This window comes from Penicillium digitatum, chromosome 6 (assembly GCF_016767815.1).
Source record: "Penicillium digitatum chromosome 6, complete sequence".
NCBI lineage: Eukaryota > Fungi > Ascomycota > Eurotiomycetes > Eurotiales > Aspergillaceae > Penicillium > Penicillium digitatum.
Genome location: NC_089389.1, coordinates 1,568,144 through 1,589,914, shown reverse-complemented (window position 1 = coordinate 1,589,914; position 21,771 = coordinate 1,568,144). Strand labels below are relative to the sequence as shown.

Below are 21,771 nucleotides of genomic sequence, written 5' to 3'. Positions count from 1 at the left end.
GCGTCAACGAAGTAGCTTTGGGCAAGTCTTTTTCACCAATATCTGCAGTTCAGACGCACTGGGCTGCATACCCAAATCTACGAAATTTCGCCCTTCAACCCATACAATGAGCGTCCAACTGCCCCCACCCACGCACCGCAAGCGCGCGCTGCCGCAAGGAGAGCTCGAAGCCGCCTCTACGCTCAAGCTGGGCGCTGACCAGCACACGCACACCCTCTCACTTTCAGAAGCCCGACTCGTTATCCACAAGGTCTTGGAGAACAAGCGGCGCGGGGGCAACAAATACGAAGAGCCGGAGTAAGTGGACCACAGATCCCATTCGATGTCGAGATCGAAAGCTTACCTGTATTTTTCTATAGGAATTTGACCAAAACGTTGGATTACTTGGATGTTTTTGCCCGGTTCAAGGACGAGGAGAACATCAAGGCAGTTGAACGCCTTTTGAACTCTCACACAGAGCTGGAGATGTTTGAGCGGTCGCAGCTGGGTTAGTTTTGCTTTGCACTGCCCCTCCTCCCACCAGCCCACACATAATCCGATCCAGGGTGCTTGTACCAGGATAGCACTGTTGAAAGAAAGAAATGGTAACCACAGATTCACTGACTTGAGTCTTCGTCTGAACAGGTAGTCTGTGTTGCGACAATGCCGAGGAGGCCAAGTCTCTCATTCCGAGTCTTCAGAATAAGATCTCGGATGGAGATTTGCAAGAGCTGCTGGATGAGTTGACCAAGCTGCGCAACTTCACGGAGTAAAAAAGTAACACGCCACAAGTCGATCGCATTTTCACCGTCGGTGCCTCATTTTTCGGAGCAAGGAGTTTGAAGGCGTCATTTTTCTCAGTTTGGAGGGGGGCAGGAATTCAACCTTGGATTGACATACCATAGGTACATATGGGGAAATTGATGATTCAGAGTAGAAACCTTCCCGGGCCAACCATTGCAGCTAATTTCTTTTTACACACTCTAGGCCTCCGTATGGCCAATTCCGTGCTCTGTTTGCCACCAAAGCATGTTGTCGGGACATAGCATGTGCCGGGGAACGTATCCTGGACTCCGGGGTGTTCCACTCCGGGGACTACCTCGGTAGCATTTGCAAAGCTAGAAACGTCCTATTTTGGAACGTCATTACATATCAGATTGCACAGTCAAACACAGCTAGGTACTCGATCTGCATAGAGTGCATAGAGTGCATAGAGTGCACATAGGCTGGCATTTCCCTCCACATTATGTTCACCCCACAGTTTGAGTGCAGCGTTCCTCGGGAGCTACTGCGTAGGATGGGACATGCTGTGATTGGTTGGGTGTAGAGCCGTTATCACCGAGCGGTGATTGGCCCGGGAGATCCTAGGTACACTGCTCACTCGACCAGTCAGAAAGCCACTTGGTCATGCAGGAAGACAATCCCTGGGGTATGGAAGCGGGAAAAAAGGTGAGATTTCATTGATCTTGAAAAAATCGGAATCGGGTTATAAGTTCTCATTATCTAACTATTTGATCCATCTCCCAACCAGGCAGACCTACAACCTATGTAGGTGAAAATGATGACCTAAGGATATTCAGTACGTAATGCACTGTTTGGTTTCAGCACCAATCAGCAAGAGCCAGCTTATCTGTGACAATTAGAGTGTCATAATTGTCCGGTCTGCTTAACTTAAAGAGGTTTTCGTTACGAGAGCAAAAAGCTGAGCGTCTGGTACTCGGGAATGTGACAACATTTTCGGTATTAAAGGGTTTATATTACCTATTAGATCGTAGATCGATGTCATCATGGAATTCATTCTTTCTCTCTCTCTCTCTTTCTCCTTCACTCTATTCCCCAGATCTTTGACGGGTAGGAATGACGGAGCGAACTATTCGGCATCTCATATTGATGCAATCCCTTGCAGGTTCATCTGCTTGATATACATCTCTTTTTGATCTCCGGTGCCGGCTTTGGATTATCGTGAACTTGGGAGATAACCGACTATTTTTTAAATGGTCTGATAAGCGTATGTGTCTCTCTTATCACGATCTCATCCAATGACTGACTCTGAGTATCCAGAAAAAGAGAGATCTTGAATAAGATTCTATAGATTGCGGAGTGACACCTCTGGAGTAAACTCCGTTAAGACCCTATCACAGTTCCTATCTCCCTTCCTATTTGCCCGATTATCGTGCCTCCAGGGCTAGTTCCGGTCCACATGGCTACCGTTATCACTATCCAGCCTTCGGGCTATTCCCAAGCCCATTCCCCTGATCTCCGCCGAAAGACTGGCTCGACCCCAACGCTCTCCCCATCGCCCATCTCCATCAACTCGACTCTTCCCCGCGTACGGAATGGAGCTAGCTGTGACGCTTGTCTCCGCAGAAAGAGCAGGTGTGCCATGAACGAAATGGTCAACAAATGCTACTCATGCGATTTTCATCGCCAGGATTGTACCTTCAGCCTCACATCCCAATCCGAGGTTACATCCAAGAAAAGAAAATTGGATGAGGGGCAGGAGCCCACAGAAGCAATTAAGCGGTATGAGATTCCAACCGGCTTGGGATATAATTCAGCTGCATGTATAGATAGAACTTGCGCCCTAACAACCCCCAGACCCTCAACAATACAATCGACTCAACTTATTCTGGAGACCGAGTCTCACTCGTTAGCAGTGAGCATGATTCGCCCCGGGTTCTTCAACCAGTCAACCCAACATATCGGCATGACCACTGAGCTGGAACCAACCTTGCTGGATTATCTTCCGCTTGACCAATACGACGAATGCACAGTCTCCAACTCACGTGTGCGGAGATGTGCCGACGATGGCACCTTCATGCGCGTTATCGATACCGTGCCTGGCGGTGACTCACATGCTGTGTCGCTCGACGTTATTGAGAGCCTGGTCGCCCCCTATGGGTCAACCCTGATCGAGAAGTTTTTTGACCATGTACATCCCTCCTTCCCGATTCTGATAGAGGATGTGTTTCGCCAATCATACCGTGAGCGCCGTGGCCTCTCACCGCTACTACTCGCCGCAGTCTACGTCTTGACATTGAAGTTCGTCGACGTCGGTGCCGCCTCGCAAACCGCGCGCAAACCCGATGCCGCACGACTAGAGGCTTCGGCCTTGAAGCTGCTGATGGACTCTTTACAATTCCCCAGTGTCTCGACTATACAAGCCGGGCTTCTGCTGACACAGAAGTCGACTCTCGCTACAGCATCATTAAATGGTCAGCTGGTCACGGCCGCCTTTGAGCTGGGCCTGCACCAGGACTGCACGAACTGGCGTATGGATACGTGGGAGAAGGGCTTGCGGAAGCGGCTCGCGTGGGCTTTGTATATGCAGGATAAATGGTCGTCGCTGGTGCACGGTCGACCCTCGCACATTTTCGCCTTCAACTGGACTGTCAAGGATCTTGTGGAGCAGGACTTCTCGGACGCCTTTTCCTCCGGCACTGACTCCTCACACGATGAAACTGCTGTCGGCCACGGCCCTCTTCTTTTCTGCCACATGGTCGCACTAACAACCATCCTCTCCGACATCCTCGACCGTTTCTACACATTGCACGCTATTGAAGAGTTCTCCGCCGCTGGAAACCAGCGTACACGCATGATATTAGAAAAGGCCAAACCTGCCCAAATCCGTCTTAAGGATTGGTTCTCCTCCCTTCCACCATCTCTCAAGATGGAAACCTCAACCGGCGAACTCGTCGAAACAATAACAGACGAACACGCCCGCAACGGCGCCCTTCACCTTGCCTACTTTGCCACCGAAATAACGCTGCACCGCTGCATCGTCCGCTCCCTCCTCGCCGAGGGCACAGACCAGTACCTTGCGCACATCTGCCGCTCTGCCGCAAAAACGCGCCTGATCTCGGCAATGGACTTTGTCAATCGCCTCCGCCCCGCTCACCTCCGCTCTTTCTGGCCTGCCTCCGCACGCACCAACTTCTCCCTTATTGGCTCCTTCGGCATGCTCCTTCGGATCACCGCCCCGACCAACGAGGAAGCAGATTTCTACCGCGTCCGGCTGTGTGAATACCGCTGGACTCTAGGTGTCAGCCACAAGAATGCCGAATTCATGGGCTTTGCTCTGCAAAGCCTTGATAATGCCACCGCACTCCACAAGCACGTCCCCGCAAAACCGGGGATTGCGGAGCTCATGGCGTTATCTGGCAAGAATGCGCCGCCAATGCCGACTTCGGCGCTTGGCTCTTACGATGATGCTATGATGGATGCCGCCGGCACGGGGGCTTCAAGCTCGGTTATATCGGGGCTTGCGTCGCCAGCTACGTCTGTCAGTGATATGGACGATGGGGAGGGGATGGCCTCTATGGCACCCCTGTGATCACGTCCACTCTTCCATCTCTTCTCTTCATATTCTTCCAATTCCTTCCCGACTTCGCATCCTACCTCCTTTCTAGCCTTTGACTCCGCCTGATGTCTTCTCATGACTCCTCTTCTCCCCCCGGCGTTTTCTGTGGAATTTGTGCTTGATTTTCTGAGATTAAGCGCTTGATTTATTTGAAATTTCTGATTATGGGTGCATGTATCTCATGCACTGGGTCTGCTTGCACCGCAGCGGACTAAAACCTGTTACGTTGTGACGATGGAATTATCCTAGCTTTGGAATATCTGGATTGGACCAGACTATGCTTGGTGCTTGCTTTTGGGTTTTCTTTTTTCGCCGATGTATCTAGACAGGAATTGTGTATATAGATCGGATGATGAATTATGATACTATTCTTTTGACGATGGCGGTGACCCTATGTGTAGTAGGAATCTCCTTCGAAGGCAATGCTCGCTTGATAAACAGTCTCCTGGCTGAATGAATGGGCTATCGAAGTGTTTACTGAAAACCCCAGTCAATGGGAACCGAGCAGCGTTGTCTATGGGGACTCTGAAGTCAGTGACAACACATTCGATGTATAGTCCCTGAAAACAAGATGGAAGAGATCTTCCTTGTGAAAGAAAGTCACGCATGGCCCACGCCCGGTCTACTTTCTACTTAAAGAAGGAGAAGCTATACCCACCCCCAAACGCAGAATCTTCCAAAACACTTGGAGACACTATACATCCAGCATCCCTGTCTGCATTCAGCCGGGCTGAGTCTGTGCGCCGTTGTTGAATAGTGAGAAGAAAAAAGTCCCCGTCGCCTGGTAGGGCTGGGTAGTTCGAGAGAATGAGAAGTAGGAGGATCATTGACCCGTAGAGTGCGTAGGTTGTATTGTGCCACCCATTTCAAGTGACATAGGCTTTTGTTGCGCTTTCTCGCTGGAGGAAGAGACAGGGTGGCTAACCAAGTGCGAATGTACCTTGTGCAATATTCGGGGGGAGGGGGGGGGGGGGGGGGGGGGGGGATTCTAAACGAGAATCTCTCCAGACCTCCAATCGTTGATGATGATGAATTCATTGACCCGGTCTAGCTCGCTACTATATACACATGCTGCTTTACGGGGGTTGCGTCCCACATCCCGCTCCCCACGACAAGTGATGGTGAATCCCTAGTATGTACCACCCTATAACTAGGACTCGATTTCTCGAGTCCTACAACCTAAAAAGTAAGGCTACAAACCGACCAGCGTGATTTAAACAAGATGAAAGATATTAAATACGACGAAAGTAGCTATCGACTTAATATAGATAATTTCCCGTGGTCCCTACGGGCGCAGAGTATCCCCTTTTCTTACTCTACAACAGACCCTTTACGCCTTTATTTCTCATCTCTACTTCTTCATCTCTCTCTCTCTTTTCCCGGCTCCATATGTCATCGAGTCCCTATCTTACGAGGACTACTAGCTTTACTTATACTCTAGCAAATCGTATCTAAATAGATTTAGGTTATAATTCTATACTTTATTGTCTTCGTCAGTAGTAAAGATTCTCAAAATATATTTTCAGAAGGTAACCTTAGCGGACCTAGCGCCTAGCGCCTAGCTACTCTATTGCATATCCTATTTCTCTAGTCCTCGTATCATCTCATTTCATTTTAGATATATTCAAATTTATATAATTCCTGTCCCCTACCCCTTCTCCCTATTTATAGCGACTAAGTCCACCAACTAAATCTATCCTAGGAGTCCTAACGCGATTACAAACTTCGCTATAATCGGCGCTACCTTTACAAAATCTTTGGTAGCTTCCTCTATAATGCCTACATATATGCCTTCCGGGCCTCCTAGTCCCCCGCCAGAGTTTGTAGGGCTATAAGGCATCCACCCTTCCTCGAGGATTGAGCTTCCATCGGTGTCTATCCCCCTCATTGTCTCTTAGTCGGGCTTCTTTTTCGGAGCATCGTTTTTGGTACGGCAGACCTCCAATATTAGATGAAGAAAGTTCTACCATGACCAGCTACGATTTGATGCTGCTGCTTCCGTTGGAATGGTATTGGAAACATGTTCCTCGATTTCCTAGTACTCTATCTCCCCGTTCCGATAGCATAGCGGGTGAACACAACTGTCAGGGTGCGGGCTGGCAGGACGGTATGATAGGAGATGACTGGCAGGGACAGGTCGTAACAGATCAGATTCCCATTGACAGGCAGGTACAGGCAGGGGCAGGCTAATATACAAGACGTAGCTCGAAGAGCTACAACAGGATCTAGAACTGAAGTTCAAGATAAACAGGTCGGAGATCACGTGTCGTGATCTTCCTTTTACTAAGCATTACGGTTCACACCGTGACAACAACGGTCCAACAAAAATAGACGAATAAGAGAACTGACCCATTTCTGCTGCCAGTTCATTTGCTTGACAGATATATTCTAGGGCTTGTTTGTGCTGCAGGGGTGGTATCTTCCTGTGTGATACCCCTACCTAGTTGTATATGACTGTCTTGGTTCGTTCCTTGGTGCCTTTCCCCACACCTGGCAAAAGATATAGAGAGATGCTAAAAGGTGACGGATTAGATATCTGCCGGGAAAACGGACACTATTACGGACCAGAGATGTGTTTCAACGAAACAATCAAATCTAAACTAAATGCCTGGCCCAAGAACTAAAATGGGAAAAGCCTCTATCTATTTAATGGCGCCTACACCACCTTGGTAATAAGAGATCTTCTGAAAAAGTTCAATACTATAGAATACAATGCATACAGAGAACAGCCCAAATCGATCTATCTGTACAAGATGCCGCAAATATATCAATGCATAGCGGCAAGAAAATTACCAACAGCCCCAAGATCAGACCATATCTCGACTAGGACTGTCAATACATCTAACCACTGCTAGATCATATCCGGCATCACATTTGCGCCTTAAAAAAAGCTTCACTCAAAACACCGAACAACCAAATTATAACCGGGGTTCGATTACTGAGCTGTCCTCAGAGTCTTCCACGACCACCGCGCCTTCCGCCAACAACTCATCCGGTGTCTTCACCCGCACATCCATGACACGCATGAGCGTATAACGGTGCTTGCTCTTTGCCTGCTTAACATGCCTTTGTCTCCGCTTCGTCTTCTCCTTGATGCGGAGCGGCTCCGCGTCCACACCCGTCACACGGACCCGGCATTCGTAGATACGCTCGTCGATAGTCGGTGTGCCCTTCATTGTAAAATCACGGGATCCAAGTGCGGTGGCACGATTGAATCGCAGAATATCACCTGCCTTGACCTTGGGCATGAGGAAGGGCAACCGGATGTGATCACCTTCGGTCAAGAGGTATGGTCGTGCGTGCAGTTGAGCGACAATGTAGTGTGGCTTCTGGCCTGCAAGGTGGGGGAGCTGTGACATAAGAGATTTTGTCACTTGGAGAGGGGAGGTGAAAGTCGGGGCAACGGGTTGTTTTGCAATGGGAACGTGTGCGCGTGTTTGGGGTGTCATGGTGTTTTCGTCGAAAGTGGAGGCCTTGACGCCCTGGTGAGTCTTTGCATGGGTATCTTGAGCCCGGGGAGCGGCGCTGAGAGGTGATTCGGGATGGCTAGAAGCCGCTTGGCTCTGGGGTTGTGGCGAATTCATCAAGGATGCAGTTTGGTGAAGGCACGCTCGTTGCTGCAGGGGAGCTGCGGATGAGATTGTAGACGGCGCAGTCCAGCGCAGTTCGGAGGCGAGGCTCCGTAGAGCAGAGCGTGAGAACATGTTGACTGAACTTTCCAGTGCTCAATGATCGAGAGTGGAAGTGGTTCACAGTGGTTGAAATTTAAGATAGAAGAGCGGCTTCCCCGTAACTAGAGAAATTCACTACTTGCGCAAATGGCCGCTTTGTCACCCGTAAGGTCACGTGATAATCCTGCCTGACTTGAAGAGGTAGACTTGCAGCGAGAAACTGCGAGCACGGTGATAGTAAATTGCATGTGCTAGTTTCAAATTGGTGATTTTCAACATTCAACTTCACCAGTCTTCAGGGTTTCTTTTTTCAATTTGTTCAAGCTGAAGAACTCGAAAAGGACCTTGCCGATAAGGAGCATCACGTGCCTCGCTATCTTTTCCCGCATCACAACTTTTTCGGTCTCGATTAGATCTTCAAGGCAAGAACTTCATCACCCATTCACTTCGTGTTGTTCATTCGTCCTCCATCATGGTAAGCTCCTAATGATATCCTGTCCTCTTAATTTCCACTGTCGCATTTGCTAACTTTTTTTCCGACCTACAGCCTCAGAACGAGTTCGTCTCTCCCCCGCCAGCCACCGCCCAATCTCCAACTGACATTTTTCTACCAGGTATATCGAGCGCTGGCAAAAGCAGCACGGCAAGCGCCTTGATCACGATGAGCGCGTGCGTAAGCGCCAGGCTCGTGAGGGACACAAGGCGTCTCACGATGCCCAGAACCTGCGTGGTCTGCGGGCCAAGCTGTACCAGCAGAATCGCCACAAGGAGAAGATTCAAATGAAGAAGCGCATCAAGGCTCAGGAAGAGAAGAACGTCAAGTCCGCCGCACCTGATGAGCCTTCGAAGACTCCTCTGCCCCAGTACCTGCTCGACCGCTCCCAGGAGACCAACGCCAAGGCCCTCTCCAGTGCTATCAAGAACAAGCGTAATGAGAAGGCTGCTAAGTTTGCTGTCCCCTTGCCTAAGGTCAAGGGTATTAGCGAGGAGGAGATGTTCAAGGTTGTCAACACCGGAAAGAAGACCCACAAGAAGGCTTGGAAGCGGATGATCACCAAGCCTACTTTCGTTGGTAACGACTTCACCCGTCGTCCCGTCAAGTACGAGCGGTTCATTCGTCCCATGGGTCTGCGTTACAAGAAGTGTAATGTTACACAGTATGTCTCATCTTTGGGGGGAGAATGCCCAGCCTCCAGTTTATTTTGTTTGGACATGGTATATTGACTTTTTCTTCTTCAGTCCCGAGCTGGCTGTCACTGTGCAACTGCCCATCCTGTCTGTCAAGAAAAACCCCCAGAACCCTCTCTATACTCAGCTGGGTGTTTTGACGAAGGGAACAATCATTGAGGTCAACGTCTCCGAGTTGGGTCTTGTTACCACCTCCGGTAAGGTTGTCTGGGGTAAATGGGCCCAGGTCACCAACACCCCTGAGAACGACGGTTGTGTCAATGCGTGAGTTGCCTTTGATAATTGCGTTTTTACATGGTACATCTCAGACTAACCTACAATAGGGTTCTCCTTGTCTAAATTGACCTCAAGCACTTCCTCTACATTCCGGCAGGTACCCACCTGTCTTCGATACCATGCTCAGGCAGTTCTATATTTCCCTTTCTTGATATACACGGTCTATCAAGACTGTTCAAATGTTCTATTCTTGGGTGGTGTTAATGGCGCAAAGTCAAGTCCATTGATTTCAAACGAAAAGTATCCCGCATGTTTGGCTTCTGAATGGACATAGCTTGTTTCTAGATAGTCAAGCATTTACAAACTATGATATTATGAAGACAAGCAGCATCTGCTTTGCAAGTCAGATACCCGTTGTAGGAGATTATGAGGATCATGAATCGAAGACTTGCTTAAATCACCAAGTAGCCTACAGGATACGACACGGATAATAGTGTCCAAGTCATGAAGATAGACCAATGTTGTTGATTAAACATCTTAACCAGATGGGAGGCTGTTGTCACTCTTAGAACACTGGTACTCAAACCACACCCATCCGAATGTAAGAAAAAGATGAGAAAGCTTATGAACTCATGTACTGGAATGAAAATCCACACGCTGCGCTGAAACCGAAATTCGTCAAAAAAAAAAAAATACCCACCACAAAGCCACATGGTTGGGTCGGACAAACACCCCAAAGGATGATGTAGAAAGAAGAGAAGAGAGAATGCAAAGAAACGCAGGCAGTCATATGTCCCGCAAATTAACCAAGCAGACCCAGACCAAAAAAGATTCACATATCCAACACCTGTCGTTAAGTCGTTCTAACCAAGAAAGAAACGTGAGAAAAGGCCAATAGGGCAATCAATGCAAAGGAAATAAAGTGAAATGAGTGATTGGGTGTTGTCATGGATTTTCTTCTTCGAGGGCTGCTTTAATTTTTGCAAAGAAGCCTGCGGGCCATGCTGCCAGTTCCTCTTCCCTGGGTACACCGCGGGCCTTGCAATGGTTGACGACATTGGCCAATATACGGCCAAGCATGTCCTGAGTTACTGGGACAGCACCCACAAGCTGGGCATCGGGATGCAAGAATGGGTCGCGCGGGCCAAGCATCTCCTCAATTGTTGGTCGGAGAGTCTGGTCACGTTGCAGACAGCGCTTGAGGGTCCGAACAAGGCCAGGGGGTACTGGAACTCCACCGACGCCGAAGGCCGGGAAATCGATTTGTACACGAGGGTTGGGGATAGCCATGATGCGTTCATAATATTTAGCGATTTTGGCGAATGGTGGTTGTCCGTAGACCATCTTGTACAGAATACAACCCAAACTCCAGACATCGCTGGGTTTTCCTAATTTCATAACTTTTCCGACACTTGAAGGGAGGCCAAGTGACACGTTGGAATCAACCAATGCTTCAGGGGACATATAATTGGGTGTGCCGACTTGCTGTTCACGATGAACGTTGACGGTGTTATCTTGGATCGCATTGGCAATTCCAAAGTCAATAAGCTTCAGCCGGCCTTGAACCATGAGGAAGTTGGCCGGTTTCAAATCTGAGTGGACGATGTTGTACTCGTGGACAGCTTGGACACACTCGAGCATCTCCTTCCAATAAAATCGAGTAAAGTTGATATCGAATACAGCATCTTCGGCGTTTAAACGGAATGTGAGAATCTTTTCAAGATCAGACTCTCCGATTTCCATAAGCACACTAAGAGCGTGTTTGTCATTGTTCAGCTCCCAGTCAAACAAGCGCACCACACGGTCCACATTCTCTAATTTTTTCAACAAGTCGATTTCACCCTTGTATCCAGTCAAGGTCACTGGATCGACATCTTCAATATTGACACGCTTGAGAGCAAAGATCTTGTAATTCTCTGCCATCACTCGATAAACACGCGAGCTGCCACCTCGACCAATACAATCGAGTCGAGTGAATTGCTTGCCATTGATCGTGACTTGACTCTTCTTTTTTCGTGATTGGGATGTCGATGCACCTCCTGTGGAAGTCGCTGTCTCAAGAACTGACATTTTTGGGGGAGGAGGAGCGGCCCTACGAGGGGTGTTGTTGCTCCGCGTGGCAAGTATCTTTCGTGCAGAGTTGGTTGCTGGCGTCTCCGCCACATCTTTCTTCTCGGTATCGTAAACAACATTATACTTTTCGGGTTTATCTAACACATTTAACCCCTGTGGCTTTGTGCGCCGGAAAGTTGGTGGTGGTTCATTCTCTTGGTCACGGACTGATGGCAAAGCCGGTATGGAAGGTACCTTGAATACGGGCTGTTCCTTCGCACTCGAGTATTTGGAAGACATTTCTGATGAAGCGGGTGTGGACTTTGAGCCATATGATTTTGGCGAGGATGACCTCGAGAACGGTCCTTCAACCTCGGCAGGGCGGAGAGGATATTCTAGTCGATTGTATTCATGCACGCGGGGCGGGCTTGGGTCAGCCCATGACACCTTGGGGGATGAAGGTTTTGCTGGGTTGCGAGGTCGGTATTCGGCATTCTCCTCCTCTCCCTCGACGTCCTCCCGGACGCCGTCTACCGATAAAAATTGATGATTTTCCTCGTTACTTTCCTCGCTCTGGCGACGAAGGACGCCCCTCCTAGCAGGGCCGTTCAAGAAGGTGCCAGCAAGTCGACCAACCCGCTTCACACGCAGGGAGCTGTGTGGAGCAATTTCTTCACCGCCACGCCCTCGCAATGCGGAAGAAAGGCCATATCGCATCGCTGGATCATCATCAAATTGCGATTTCCGATCACTATCCGAGCGATCTGCACTACCGTACTCGTCACCCGAATTGCGTTCCGATGAGCGCTTTCCCGAAGGCGAAACAGAGGTGGGGGATCGTGTGCTGCTGCGCGAAACATTGATACGAACACTGCGTTGGCGTGGAGCGGGGGTAATAAAATCATTGGGCCGGCTGCGGTACTCTGGTTCTGCGTTCTGGCTATTTGATAGTGGGGAGCCTTCGCGTGAGAATCGAGAAGCCGATGAGATGGCTCCTACACGGACAACTCTTGGAGCAGGACTACCATTAGATGAGTCATGCGGGGACAAATTCCGGGGTGAGCGGCTTTGCTGTCTTGAAGTTTCAATTCGAGGTTGGTGCGACACGTGTGCCTTTTGTAAATGAGGCGAAGAGCCCAATCCATCTCCATGCAGCAATGCTTTAACAGAAGCGCTAAATTTAGGTTCCGGGACCTCTTCGTCGGAGCTGTCCCCAGAGTAATGTCTGGGCAGAGCCTGTGTTGATGGAGATGCCCGTCTGGAGCCCGAGCGTGAAACCGCGGATCGGGACATCGGTCGGACTGACTGTTGGTACAGCTCGTTGTATGCTGGGAGTGACGGGGACGCCATGGCGATAATACCTACATTGAAGTCGTAGATCAATGTGGCCCCTCCAAAGTTGTCGGTTGTGTTGTTGATGCTGGAGAAACCCCAACCTTGAGGTTTCATCGCGGCCGCGCTATGTAATCACGTGTTTGCTGTTGCTATGGCGACGTTTGCACCACAACATACCAGAGAACATATTAAAATAATTGATTCTGGGCTAGAGTAAAGAAGATTGCACAAAGATAGAGGCTCTATGTTTATAATACCCCAGCCTGCTTCGTTGAGAGTGTTCGGGTATCTTTAGTAATTTCAATGCGGCTTTTCATTATACCAGACATGGGGATCAGCCGCATAACCTCCACTTGTTAGTATACACCCTATTATAGAACAGCATTAGACTAAACCTGTCAATGCCGTCATGCTATTCAATCCGGATTTTTATCATATGAGCTGACGTTCCGATCACTCCGAAGTGACGTAAATATGAAGTGCTACCGTTACTCTGGCTTCCTATATTCAGCATGATTTAAATACTGACAGAGGAAAGAAATTGAAATCAAAACGCAACGTAATAAATCAGATATAGTCAGTATGAGCAAGACACGAACCATCAATTGTCCGCAGAGAGTAGGTTGTCAAAGTAGCCCTGAAAGAGGATTATACCGAGGCATAGCTTCGAGGTGTTAGACTAGTATGAGTCCACAAGTCCATGCAATTCCTCCAAGAGAAAGCAAAAATTAATGTGCATGATAGGCTCAGATAAATACTGTAATGTGTTGCATTACACTATGGCCGTATAGTGCCAGATAGCAATGAACATGCTTATATGGGACGCGTCCATCGGGGCACCGATATATAGTTATATACCTTTCAAGAGGGAAAGATTGAAAGTTTGTTTAATAACTGGTTTTGCTCTCATTGTGTCTTATTCAGACCAGTGGAAAAGAAGAAAAACTGATGATAGAATTAAAAAGCAACAATTGGATCACAGGGCGTTTAAATCGACATAGGGAACAAGGCTGTCGCTGAAACCGTTGGCGGTTCGTCGCCTGATATGTCAGGCGCCAGAATTTTACGGCAGCCGCGAGGGTCCAAAAGTGTAACTCGAACACCGCGGACATCTATCTCGCGTTTGCTCGTCATGGACTTTCCTTACCCTCACCTCGGACTCTAGCAGAAATGTCGTCCAGCGTGGATGCCAAGCTGGTTAGGCGGACTAAGTTTCCACCTGAGTTTAACAAGAAGGTGGATATGACCAAGGTCAATATTGAGGTTATGAAGAAGTAAGTGACTTTCCCGGGGGGTTTCGGTATCTCCGGTTTACTGACATGGCTTTCCCCCGCTCCTATATAGATGGATTGCAAGCCAAATCTCCAAGATTTTGGGGAACGAGGATGACGTGGTTATCGAACTCTGTTTCGCGCATCTCGAGGGACCGCGCTACGTACGTTGGGCCGTCGGACATCTAGCGTCTCGACACTAGTTTGCTGACATCGATTTCTGGTTCTAGCCCGATATCAAATCTCTCCAAATACAACTCACCGGATTCCTAGACAAAGACACCCCCAAGTTCTGTCAAGAGTTGTGGTCGTTGTGTCTAAGCGGCCAGGCTAATCCACAAGGCGTTCCGAAAGAACTCTTGGAAGCTAAGAAGCAGGAGCTCATACAGGAGAAGGTGATTGTAAGCTTGCCCTCGACATAGGATGTTTTCTAATCATACTGTAAAATAGCTCGAAGCTGAGAAAGCTAGTGAAGCACTTCGGCGACAAAGGGAACAAGACCAAAACCGTGAACGAGAGCTGGACGAAGTGAGACACCGCGAGCGACCAGACCGTGGACGTGGAGGAAGAGGTGGTGATCGTGGCGATCGCGGTGGCCGTGGAGGTCGGGGACGAGACTTTAACAGACGATCTTCGCCTCTCAGAGACCAAGACCGCAGCCGAGACCGATTCCGTGAACCTCCATCGCGACGGGACTTCGACTCCTACGTGCCGCCTGGCAATCGTCGCGGTCGCCGGCCATCCAGATCTCCACACGGCACTCGGTCGCCATCTCGATCTCCAAAGCCATCGTCACTATCTCGCCGAAACCGCGACGAGCCACGCCATAGGCGACGCGAACGCCGCCCCCGTTCCCCAAGCAACTCAGTATCTCCCGAGCGACACAACCGCGGAGGAGCCAGAAGACGCAGCAGTCCGGACTACGGTGACCGTGTTAAAGCAAGACCCATTTCCCGCAGCCGTTCCCCGCGCTCACGTTCCACCAGAGGAGACCGCCGCCGAAAAAGCTCCGTCTCTCGCAGCCGCAGTGCATCCTCATCGCCTCGCCGCACCCGGCGCCAGGCAGACTCTCCCAAGTCCGTCTCTCCCTCAAGGTCCCGCCGCTCGTCTGGACGCTATGCCCGCCGCGATTCTCGTCGCTTGAGCCGCAGTCGCAGTCGAAGCCGCAGCCGCAGCCCTGACCGTACCGGTACACGTGATCGTGGTGAGAACCGTCGACGCCGCAGCCCCAGCGGTGGTCGGAGCCGCAGCCGCAGCCCCAAGAAGGGTGACGGCAAGCGGCGCCGCTCTTTAGAAAGATACAACCCTGATGAGAAACGACGCAAGATGGCTGATGAGAATGAGGATTCCACCCGACCCCCCCATAAAAGCTGATGATCCATCCAAAGCTGATGACAGTGAGACAAAAGTTGCCGAGCAGGTTGGTCATTGAGAATTGAGATTCCAGCTCCGACCTCCATCTTGCATCCTTCACCACCCTGTTTCGATTCCTACATAATGTTCGTCTAGAAATTTCACATGTCATGTTGTTTCTCAAGCTGCCATGGTGATGTGGATACTAACGAACCCGCGACGCTTAGACCCAGAAACCGCATTCTGCGTGGATACATTCAACTGAGTTTCGTGAGAAATTACTTCGTGAGAGATGTATTGCCATGCTGCCTTATAGCCAAAGCAGGACTAAACGAGAGCAGCAAGAACCAGTGGGAGGGATTTATACTGGGCCATATGTGACTTGAACTTTGAGATTTACGCCAACGAAATGTGTGCGTTTTAGCGCTGTACGTGTACTTTGTAAAAAAATTCCAACCATTGTTTTTTAAATCAGGATTGATGTTTTTCTGATACTCTGTAAAGTGGACTGTCCTTGATGATGGAAAGTATGATGATATTCTCCTAACCTATATAGCTAGACTTCTCAGCTAGCTTAGCTGGCGGTTCGGAAGATTTTCCGATGTCCAAAAAAATCGCGAAGATTATCTCGGATGACCCAATAGAACACAAAAAGAAAGGAATGTACTCCATTGAAGGGAAAGAATATGTATATGCTCAAGGCAATCAGTCAACAAGGGATCTTCAAAATGCATCCATCCCAGAACCATACACAAGCATACCAGAACATGTGATAAACATGCGATATTCATGATGAACAGGATCTTTCAATCGCCACACAAGCTGATTAGAATTAAAATTAAGTATCTACAGAGACGCTAGAGACGGTAGATCACAGGATGGGATGGATGGCGGATGTCATCTTGTCGTGGGAGGGAGGGTACAAAATCAGAAAAGTCACAGAGTTAAAGGAAATCCAATGGAGAGACCTTCTAGGGTCATTGTATCGGTATATGTCCAAATATGGTGTCTGCTTTACTCGCAGCCGCAGACGGTGGCAGTCACAGTCACAGTCTTGGTAACAACAGACTCACCACCGGAGGGCTTGGAAGGAGCGCTGGTAGGGGCAGGGCCGGAAGGAACGGGCACTTCGGTGGTGGCAGCGGGGCCGGAGGGAACAGGCACCTCAGTGGTGGCAGCAGGGCCGGAAGGAATGGGCACTTCGGTGGTGGCAGCGGGGCCGGAGGGAACAGGCACCTCAGTGGTGGCAGCGGGGCCGGAGGGAACCGGGCCACCGGGGATCACAGTCGAGGTAACAATGGCGGAGGTCTCAGTGTCGCAGGGAGTGCTAGCAGCAGGGCCGCTAGGGGCAGGTCCAGAGGGAGCGGGGCCGGTAGCGACAGGAGTGCCGGTGGGAGCAACGCCGGAGGGAGTCTCAGCAGGTCCAGTGGCGGTCGGCACGGCAGGGATGATAACGGTCTTGGAGCCAGACTCGTTGGGACCGCCGGGGATCACAGTAGAGGTGATAATCTCCGATGTCTCGGTGTCACAGGGAGTAGTAGTTGCATCAGGGCCGGAGGGAGCAGGTCCAGAAGAGGCAGGGCCGGAAGCGGAGGGAGCAGGACCGCTGGGGACACCGGGGAAGCCCGGGATGCCGGTTCCGGTAGGAACAACAGGGACGGTGACAGTGATCGAACCGGCGCCGTGAGGGCCGGGGATCACAGTAGAGGTGATGATCTGCCAGGTCTCGGTATCGCAGGGAGTGGTGGTGGCGCCGGGACCGGAAGGAGCGGGTCCAGAAAAGGCAGGGCCGGAGGGAGCAGGACCGCTGGGCACGCCAGGGAAGCCCGGGATGCCGGTCCCGGTAGGAACAACAGGGACGGTGACAGTGATCGAACCGGCGCCGTGAGGGCCGGGGATCACAGTGGAGCTGACAACCTGCGAGGTCTCGGTGTCACAGGGGGTAGTTGAGGCAACAGGGCCGCTGGCGACGGGGGTACCGGCGGGAACAGAGACAGAGACGGAGACGGAAGCACCGGGACCGGAAGGCACAGCGGCGGTGCTGGGCAGGTAAGGGGTACTTGAGGGCAGGCTGGGGACGGAAGACGAGGCGGGGGCGGAGGGAGCACCGGGGATGCTGCAGCCGGTGAACCACTCGATGATGATGATCTGGATACTGACATCGACGTTAATGGAAGTGCAGCCACCGAGGAAAGCAGCGAGCTCAGTACGGGCGGCGAAGGTCAAGTCAAGCAGGCTACCGCCGGCAGCGCAGAGGGAAAGGGCACCACGGAGATCAACGCTGAGATCGGAGAGGGACTCGGTCAGGAGACCGGTGACATCGCCGACAAGACCACCAACCAGGCCGAGTGAAACGGAGACATCAGCCTCGACAGCGAAAGACAGCCAAAGAAGGACAACAGCCTTGAGCTCGACGCCCAGAGTGCAGTCGGAGCCGTGGAGCCAGATGGCGAGCTGGGTGCGGATGTCAAGTTCCACGGTGGTGGCGAGCTCACCCTTGGCGCATGCCTCGAGTGCGAGCTTGACATCAGCAGCGAGAGAAGCAGCGAGATCCACTCCCAGGAAGGCGGCTAGGGAGGCCTGGCCGCCGATGGACAGAAGGCCGGATTCTAGGACGTGCACGCCGACGGACGCACCCACGGATATGGTAGAGAGAGCAGTTTCCGCAAGAGCACCAATCTCAACAAGGTCACCCCCGGCGTGACCGTTGATCCAGGCAAGGATCGAGATCTTGAGATGAGCGCTGAGGTCACACTTCGCGCTGTTGATCCATGCGAGGAGGGCAGCCTTGATATCAGCCGACAGACTGCCGACAACACCGCCAGCGGCGCAGACATTCAGACCAATCTTGACGCCCAAATCAAGATCAAGCTGAGCCTCAATCCAAGCGGAAAGGGAAGCCTGGGCTCCAGCGCTCAGGACGAGAGCCGACTCGAGTCTGGCAGCCTCGAAGATACCTTCAATGGTCACGTAAAGCTGGCCCTTGGCAGCGATGTCGGCACATCCAGGGATGTACACGGATAGAGCAGCTAGGACGTCTGTGGAGAGGACGAACTCGTCGTAACCATCACACCAAAAGAGCAGCGAGTTCTTGAGGGAGAAGTCAATGTCGGCGTGGAAGAGCAACCAAGCCTTGAGGGCGGCCTTGGCCTCGTAATGGATGACACCGGACTTGCAGCCGAGAGCACCACCCTGGAGAGCGGCAGCACCCTCAGCACTGAGACCGGCAAAGAGTTCACCGGAGGAGTGGTGACCGAGGATGGCATCGACGATTGAATACACGTCGACGGTGATGTCGCCGAGGATCTCCCCGAGAAGACCCAGAGTACGGGGCTCCACGGACTTCTCGGTAGGGTAGGCGAGAGCCGCACTCGCCAGAGCGGCGAGCATAACGAGAGAAGAACGCATTGTGCGTTTTGTGATGAATTAACGAATGTAGAGGTCCAAAGCTGTTGGAAGTATTAAAATCTTCTGAAGGGTATGCAGAAGTGAAAGACCGGAAAGGCAAGCACAGACTGCCCAAAGGAATTAACGATAGACTGAAAGGTTGAAAAAGAAAAAAAAAGAAAAACGAGAGTTGTACAACTGAAAGATTCAACGAGGTGATCGCCATCGTTGTTTATATACCCCTGATCAACCGTGAACCAGGAGGTTGCCGGGCATGTCTTCCAGGTACCGCATCGGAACGGACTCAAAACTGGTTCTACCCCGGTCTCCAATTCCACCTTTGGAGCTGTCGACCCCTTAGGGTTCAGGGATATAGAGAGACTTGGGATCTACTAAGTGGATCATGACTCCTGAGAGAGGCTAACCCAGCGCAATACCGCATTGTGGACCACCCTCCGAGCTATTTTTGGGCTTGATGGTGAGAGAGCTACACACTGGGCTCCGTACGCTGGATCCCAGTGTCATATTTATCATACCACAATCTACGGAGTCAATCTTAATTATTCCGTGCGGGTCGTTTCGATAGATTTCCTTGGAAGCCCTGGAAGATAGGTCCCCACAAAGATCGAGATGGAACGAATCCCCAACAAAAAAGCAACTTGCAAAAGAAACGAAAGCTGCCAAGTTTTTAAGGGGAAATGATCAACAAGATCAACCTTGGAACTGGTTGAGACGTTGGAACATCCAAATTGTTGTATCAACATCGAAGTTACCCCTTTCTGTCTCCACAGTCGGAAGTATATTCGACTACAACATACAACATACGGAGGACTCTCCCCATCCACGACAGACATGGAGCACTCCGTTTTTACAGCCAAGTCGAAGGATTTGAATCTCCTGTAGTTATCAATTTCGGTGGCATTCCAAGTGGCCTGTTGTGAAATGCATCCACAGCCGGGGACTCAGCCCACAGGATGCACGCTTTTGACTGAATCGGGCAAAGATGGACATGTCTGATTCTGTCAAACTCCAGTCAACCCACGATGCCCGTCAAGTTCGTCGGAATTACATTATGGACGGGACGTGTCCGCCACTGAACCAGAGTACGGAGCACACCGTGAAAGATGGATTCCAAGTAGACGGTCGCGGTCTATTCTACCGGTGGTGAGAAGTACGGTTTAAACCCCATTGCAGAGCAGAACTCCAACACCGAGCCGACACCAGCCGTTGAATCCGATTGTTTTAGAAATTACGACAACGTTCTGTCCTCTACACCAACGATGAGGATATCCGCATCTAGGTCCTTAGTATGGCAGCACACACTAGTGAAGACGCTACTTAGAGTTGGGCGTAACGAAACATGAAGTTGTGCACTTCCGGCAGGGGAAAAACTCCACTTGGTGGGGGGTGCATTTGGTCTAGTCAAATCCGAATTAACGATTCAGGATAGATTATCAACCACGACATGTCGTGGCCCTCAGAGTGGGAAAAGCCCTCTCCCTTGAAATCGTCAAACTGGTCTTTGGAACGCTTCGTATCCTAATTCCGGATTTGTGGGAAACAAAGACCCTAGCTTTGGACAGCAGACGATTAAACATGACATGTTCGAGGATTACTATTAAGCTTCTCTTCCACTGCTCCACAACCTGTGCCCAAACAGTAAACGTAGTGATCTGCATGTATGAATCTACTGTCTCACCCCACGCGAGCTCGAGCAGTCGCTGCCGTGCATGTGATGGTACGCCTGTCAACGTGCAGAAGCACCGAGCATTTGCATCGTGGAAATTACGATTGGATCGATTTTCAACAGGCCGATGACAGATAATGGGACTATAGCTCCCCGCTGCTAGGGTCTACGGATATCCTTGACTCGGACAGATCTGACCAGAAATCAACCAATGTTGGAACTAATGCACTAATGCAGGTTGACAGAAAAGATGGTCAGTTCGGGATTTGGACACAAAGTACGGCCTATTCATCTTCCATTGTAATTCTACTTCCATCAGCCAAAACTCATCTTCATACCTGAAGTACGAGTTCTCCGAAATTTAGGGTTAGAACCAAAACCCCCAAACATAAAAAGCATCCGGAAACCAAAATAGAAACTGTTTCATAAAGGAAATTCCTAGCCATTGATCTGAGCATTGAAGGTTTGTGTTCGAACTCTTTTTTTCCCCCTGGTTATCAAGATGAAACATCCGACACTCTCCGAAGGGGTGTGGTGAGATGTGGGGAATACAACACGGTAAGAATTCTACAATATACTCGGTCCTCGTTAGGAATGAATAATCTACGGTGGGGTTTCTTCTCCACAGGGGGGGGGGGGGCTTTGATTTGATTTTGTGTTTTGATTTAGAACAACAATAACTAAACCAATGGCACATCGTAGCTCTCATTTTCAAACGACTCTTGGCCGATTGTTCCGAAAAAACAACTATCGTAGAGAGGCGTTGGACTATTTGAGTCTAATCGTCGTGGATCCACCAGTTACACGGCAAGAATTCGGTGAAATGCCTCGAAGCTTTTGAAAGCAATAGCAGACAGTTGGATGCAGCATGATCCGAGTTTCTACCGAGTCTGGGTTGGGGGTTGAAAGAAAGACATCCTCAAACCGACCCCATTCTCAACTTGAAACATGAACTTGACTGGCTATTAGAACTAAGTGAACTAGGCAGAGTATACTTTGGGAAATGTGCAATGGCGAATCAACTTCTCTTACTACCAGCCCGCTTGCAAGTTTCCCACTATCTATTGTTAGAATAGATGCCTCAAACGATCGCAAATGGAAATCTGTGAACGTCTTCGGATCGCTAGACTTGAAACGACGTCTCGATTTTGTTGAGATAAAAAAAAAACATTAAAAAAAAAAAAAAAAAAAAAACAAGGAAACAGATCTTAGTTTTGTCTCAACCTGAGAGGTCTCTTCACTCGATCGCGGCATTGATCCTCCGATCTCTAC

General features: G+C 50.2%; 7 protein-coding genes across 7 annotated transcripts; 4 read left to right on the top strand and 3 right to left on the bottom strand.

The window, feature by feature from the left end:
* Positions 1–106: 106 nt before the first annotated feature.
* Positions 107–752, top strand: Pdw03_5578 (RNA polymerase II, Rpb4, core; the record flags this gene model as incomplete). The annotated part of the gene is made up of 3 exons (XM_014682569.1): positions 107–297; positions 360–487; positions 625–752. 3 exons carry the CDS (start codon positions 107–109, stop codon positions 750–752), a joined length of 447 nt encoding a protein of 148 aa, XP_014538055.1.
* Positions 753–2,179: 1,427 nt separating this feature from the next.
* Pdw03_5577 (Fungal transcriptional regulatory protein, N-terminal) lies at positions 2,180–4,312 on the top strand (the record flags this gene model as incomplete). Its single annotated transcript, XM_014682568.2, has 2 exons — positions 2,180–2,502; positions 2,578–4,312. 2 exons carry the CDS (start codon positions 2,180–2,182, stop codon positions 4,310–4,312), a joined length of 2,058 nt encoding a protein of 685 aa, XP_014538054.2.
* A 2,945-nt stretch (positions 4,313–7,257) lies between these two features.
* Positions 7,258–8,043, bottom strand: Pdw03_5576 (mitochondrial 54S ribosomal protein bL21m; the record flags this gene model as incomplete). Its single annotated transcript, XM_014682565.1, has 1 exon — positions 7,258–8,043. One exon carries the CDS (start codon positions 8,041–8,043, stop codon positions 7,258–7,260), a length of 786 nt encoding a protein of 261 aa, XP_014538051.1.
* Positions 8,044–8,482: 439 nt separating this feature from the next.
* On the top strand, positions 8,483–9,537 carry Pdw03_5575 (Ribosome biogenesis protein nsa2; the record flags this gene model as incomplete). The annotated part of the gene is made up of 5 exons (XM_014682564.1): positions 8,483–8,485; positions 8,558–8,568; positions 8,625–9,167; positions 9,250–9,462; positions 9,522–9,537. 5 exons carry the CDS (start codon positions 8,483–8,485, stop codon positions 9,535–9,537), a joined length of 786 nt encoding a protein of 261 aa, XP_014538050.1.
* An 822-nt stretch (positions 9,538–10,359) lies between these two features.
* Pdw03_5574 (Checkpoint protein kinase, putative) lies at positions 10,360–12,915 on the bottom strand (the record flags this gene model as incomplete). The annotated part of the gene is made up of 1 exon (XM_014682563.1): positions 10,360–12,915. The coding sequence occupies one exon, from the start codon at positions 12,913–12,915 to the stop codon at positions 10,360–10,362; it is 2,556 nt and encodes an 851-aa protein (XP_014538049.1).
* Positions 12,916–13,971: 1,056 nt separating this feature from the next.
* On the top strand, positions 13,972–15,806 carry Pdw03_5573 (Splicing factor PWI; the record flags this gene model as incomplete). Its single annotated transcript, XM_066101096.1, has 6 exons — positions 13,972–14,075; positions 14,146–14,236; positions 14,303–14,467; positions 14,523–15,261; positions 15,493–15,571; positions 15,653–15,806. The coding sequence occupies 6 exons, from the start codon at positions 13,972–13,974 to the stop codon at positions 15,804–15,806; spliced, it is 1,332 nt and encodes a 443-aa protein (XP_065958036.1).
* A 633-nt stretch (positions 15,807–16,439) lies between these two features.
* On the bottom strand, positions 16,440–18,833 carry Pdw03_5572 (Cell wall protein, putative; the record flags this gene model as incomplete). Its single annotated transcript, XM_066101095.1, has 2 exons — positions 16,440–16,589; positions 16,662–18,833. 2 exons carry the CDS (start codon positions 18,831–18,833, stop codon positions 16,440–16,442), a joined length of 2,322 nt encoding a protein of 773 aa, XP_065958035.1.
* Between the last annotated feature and the right edge of the window lie 2,938 nt (positions 18,834–21,771).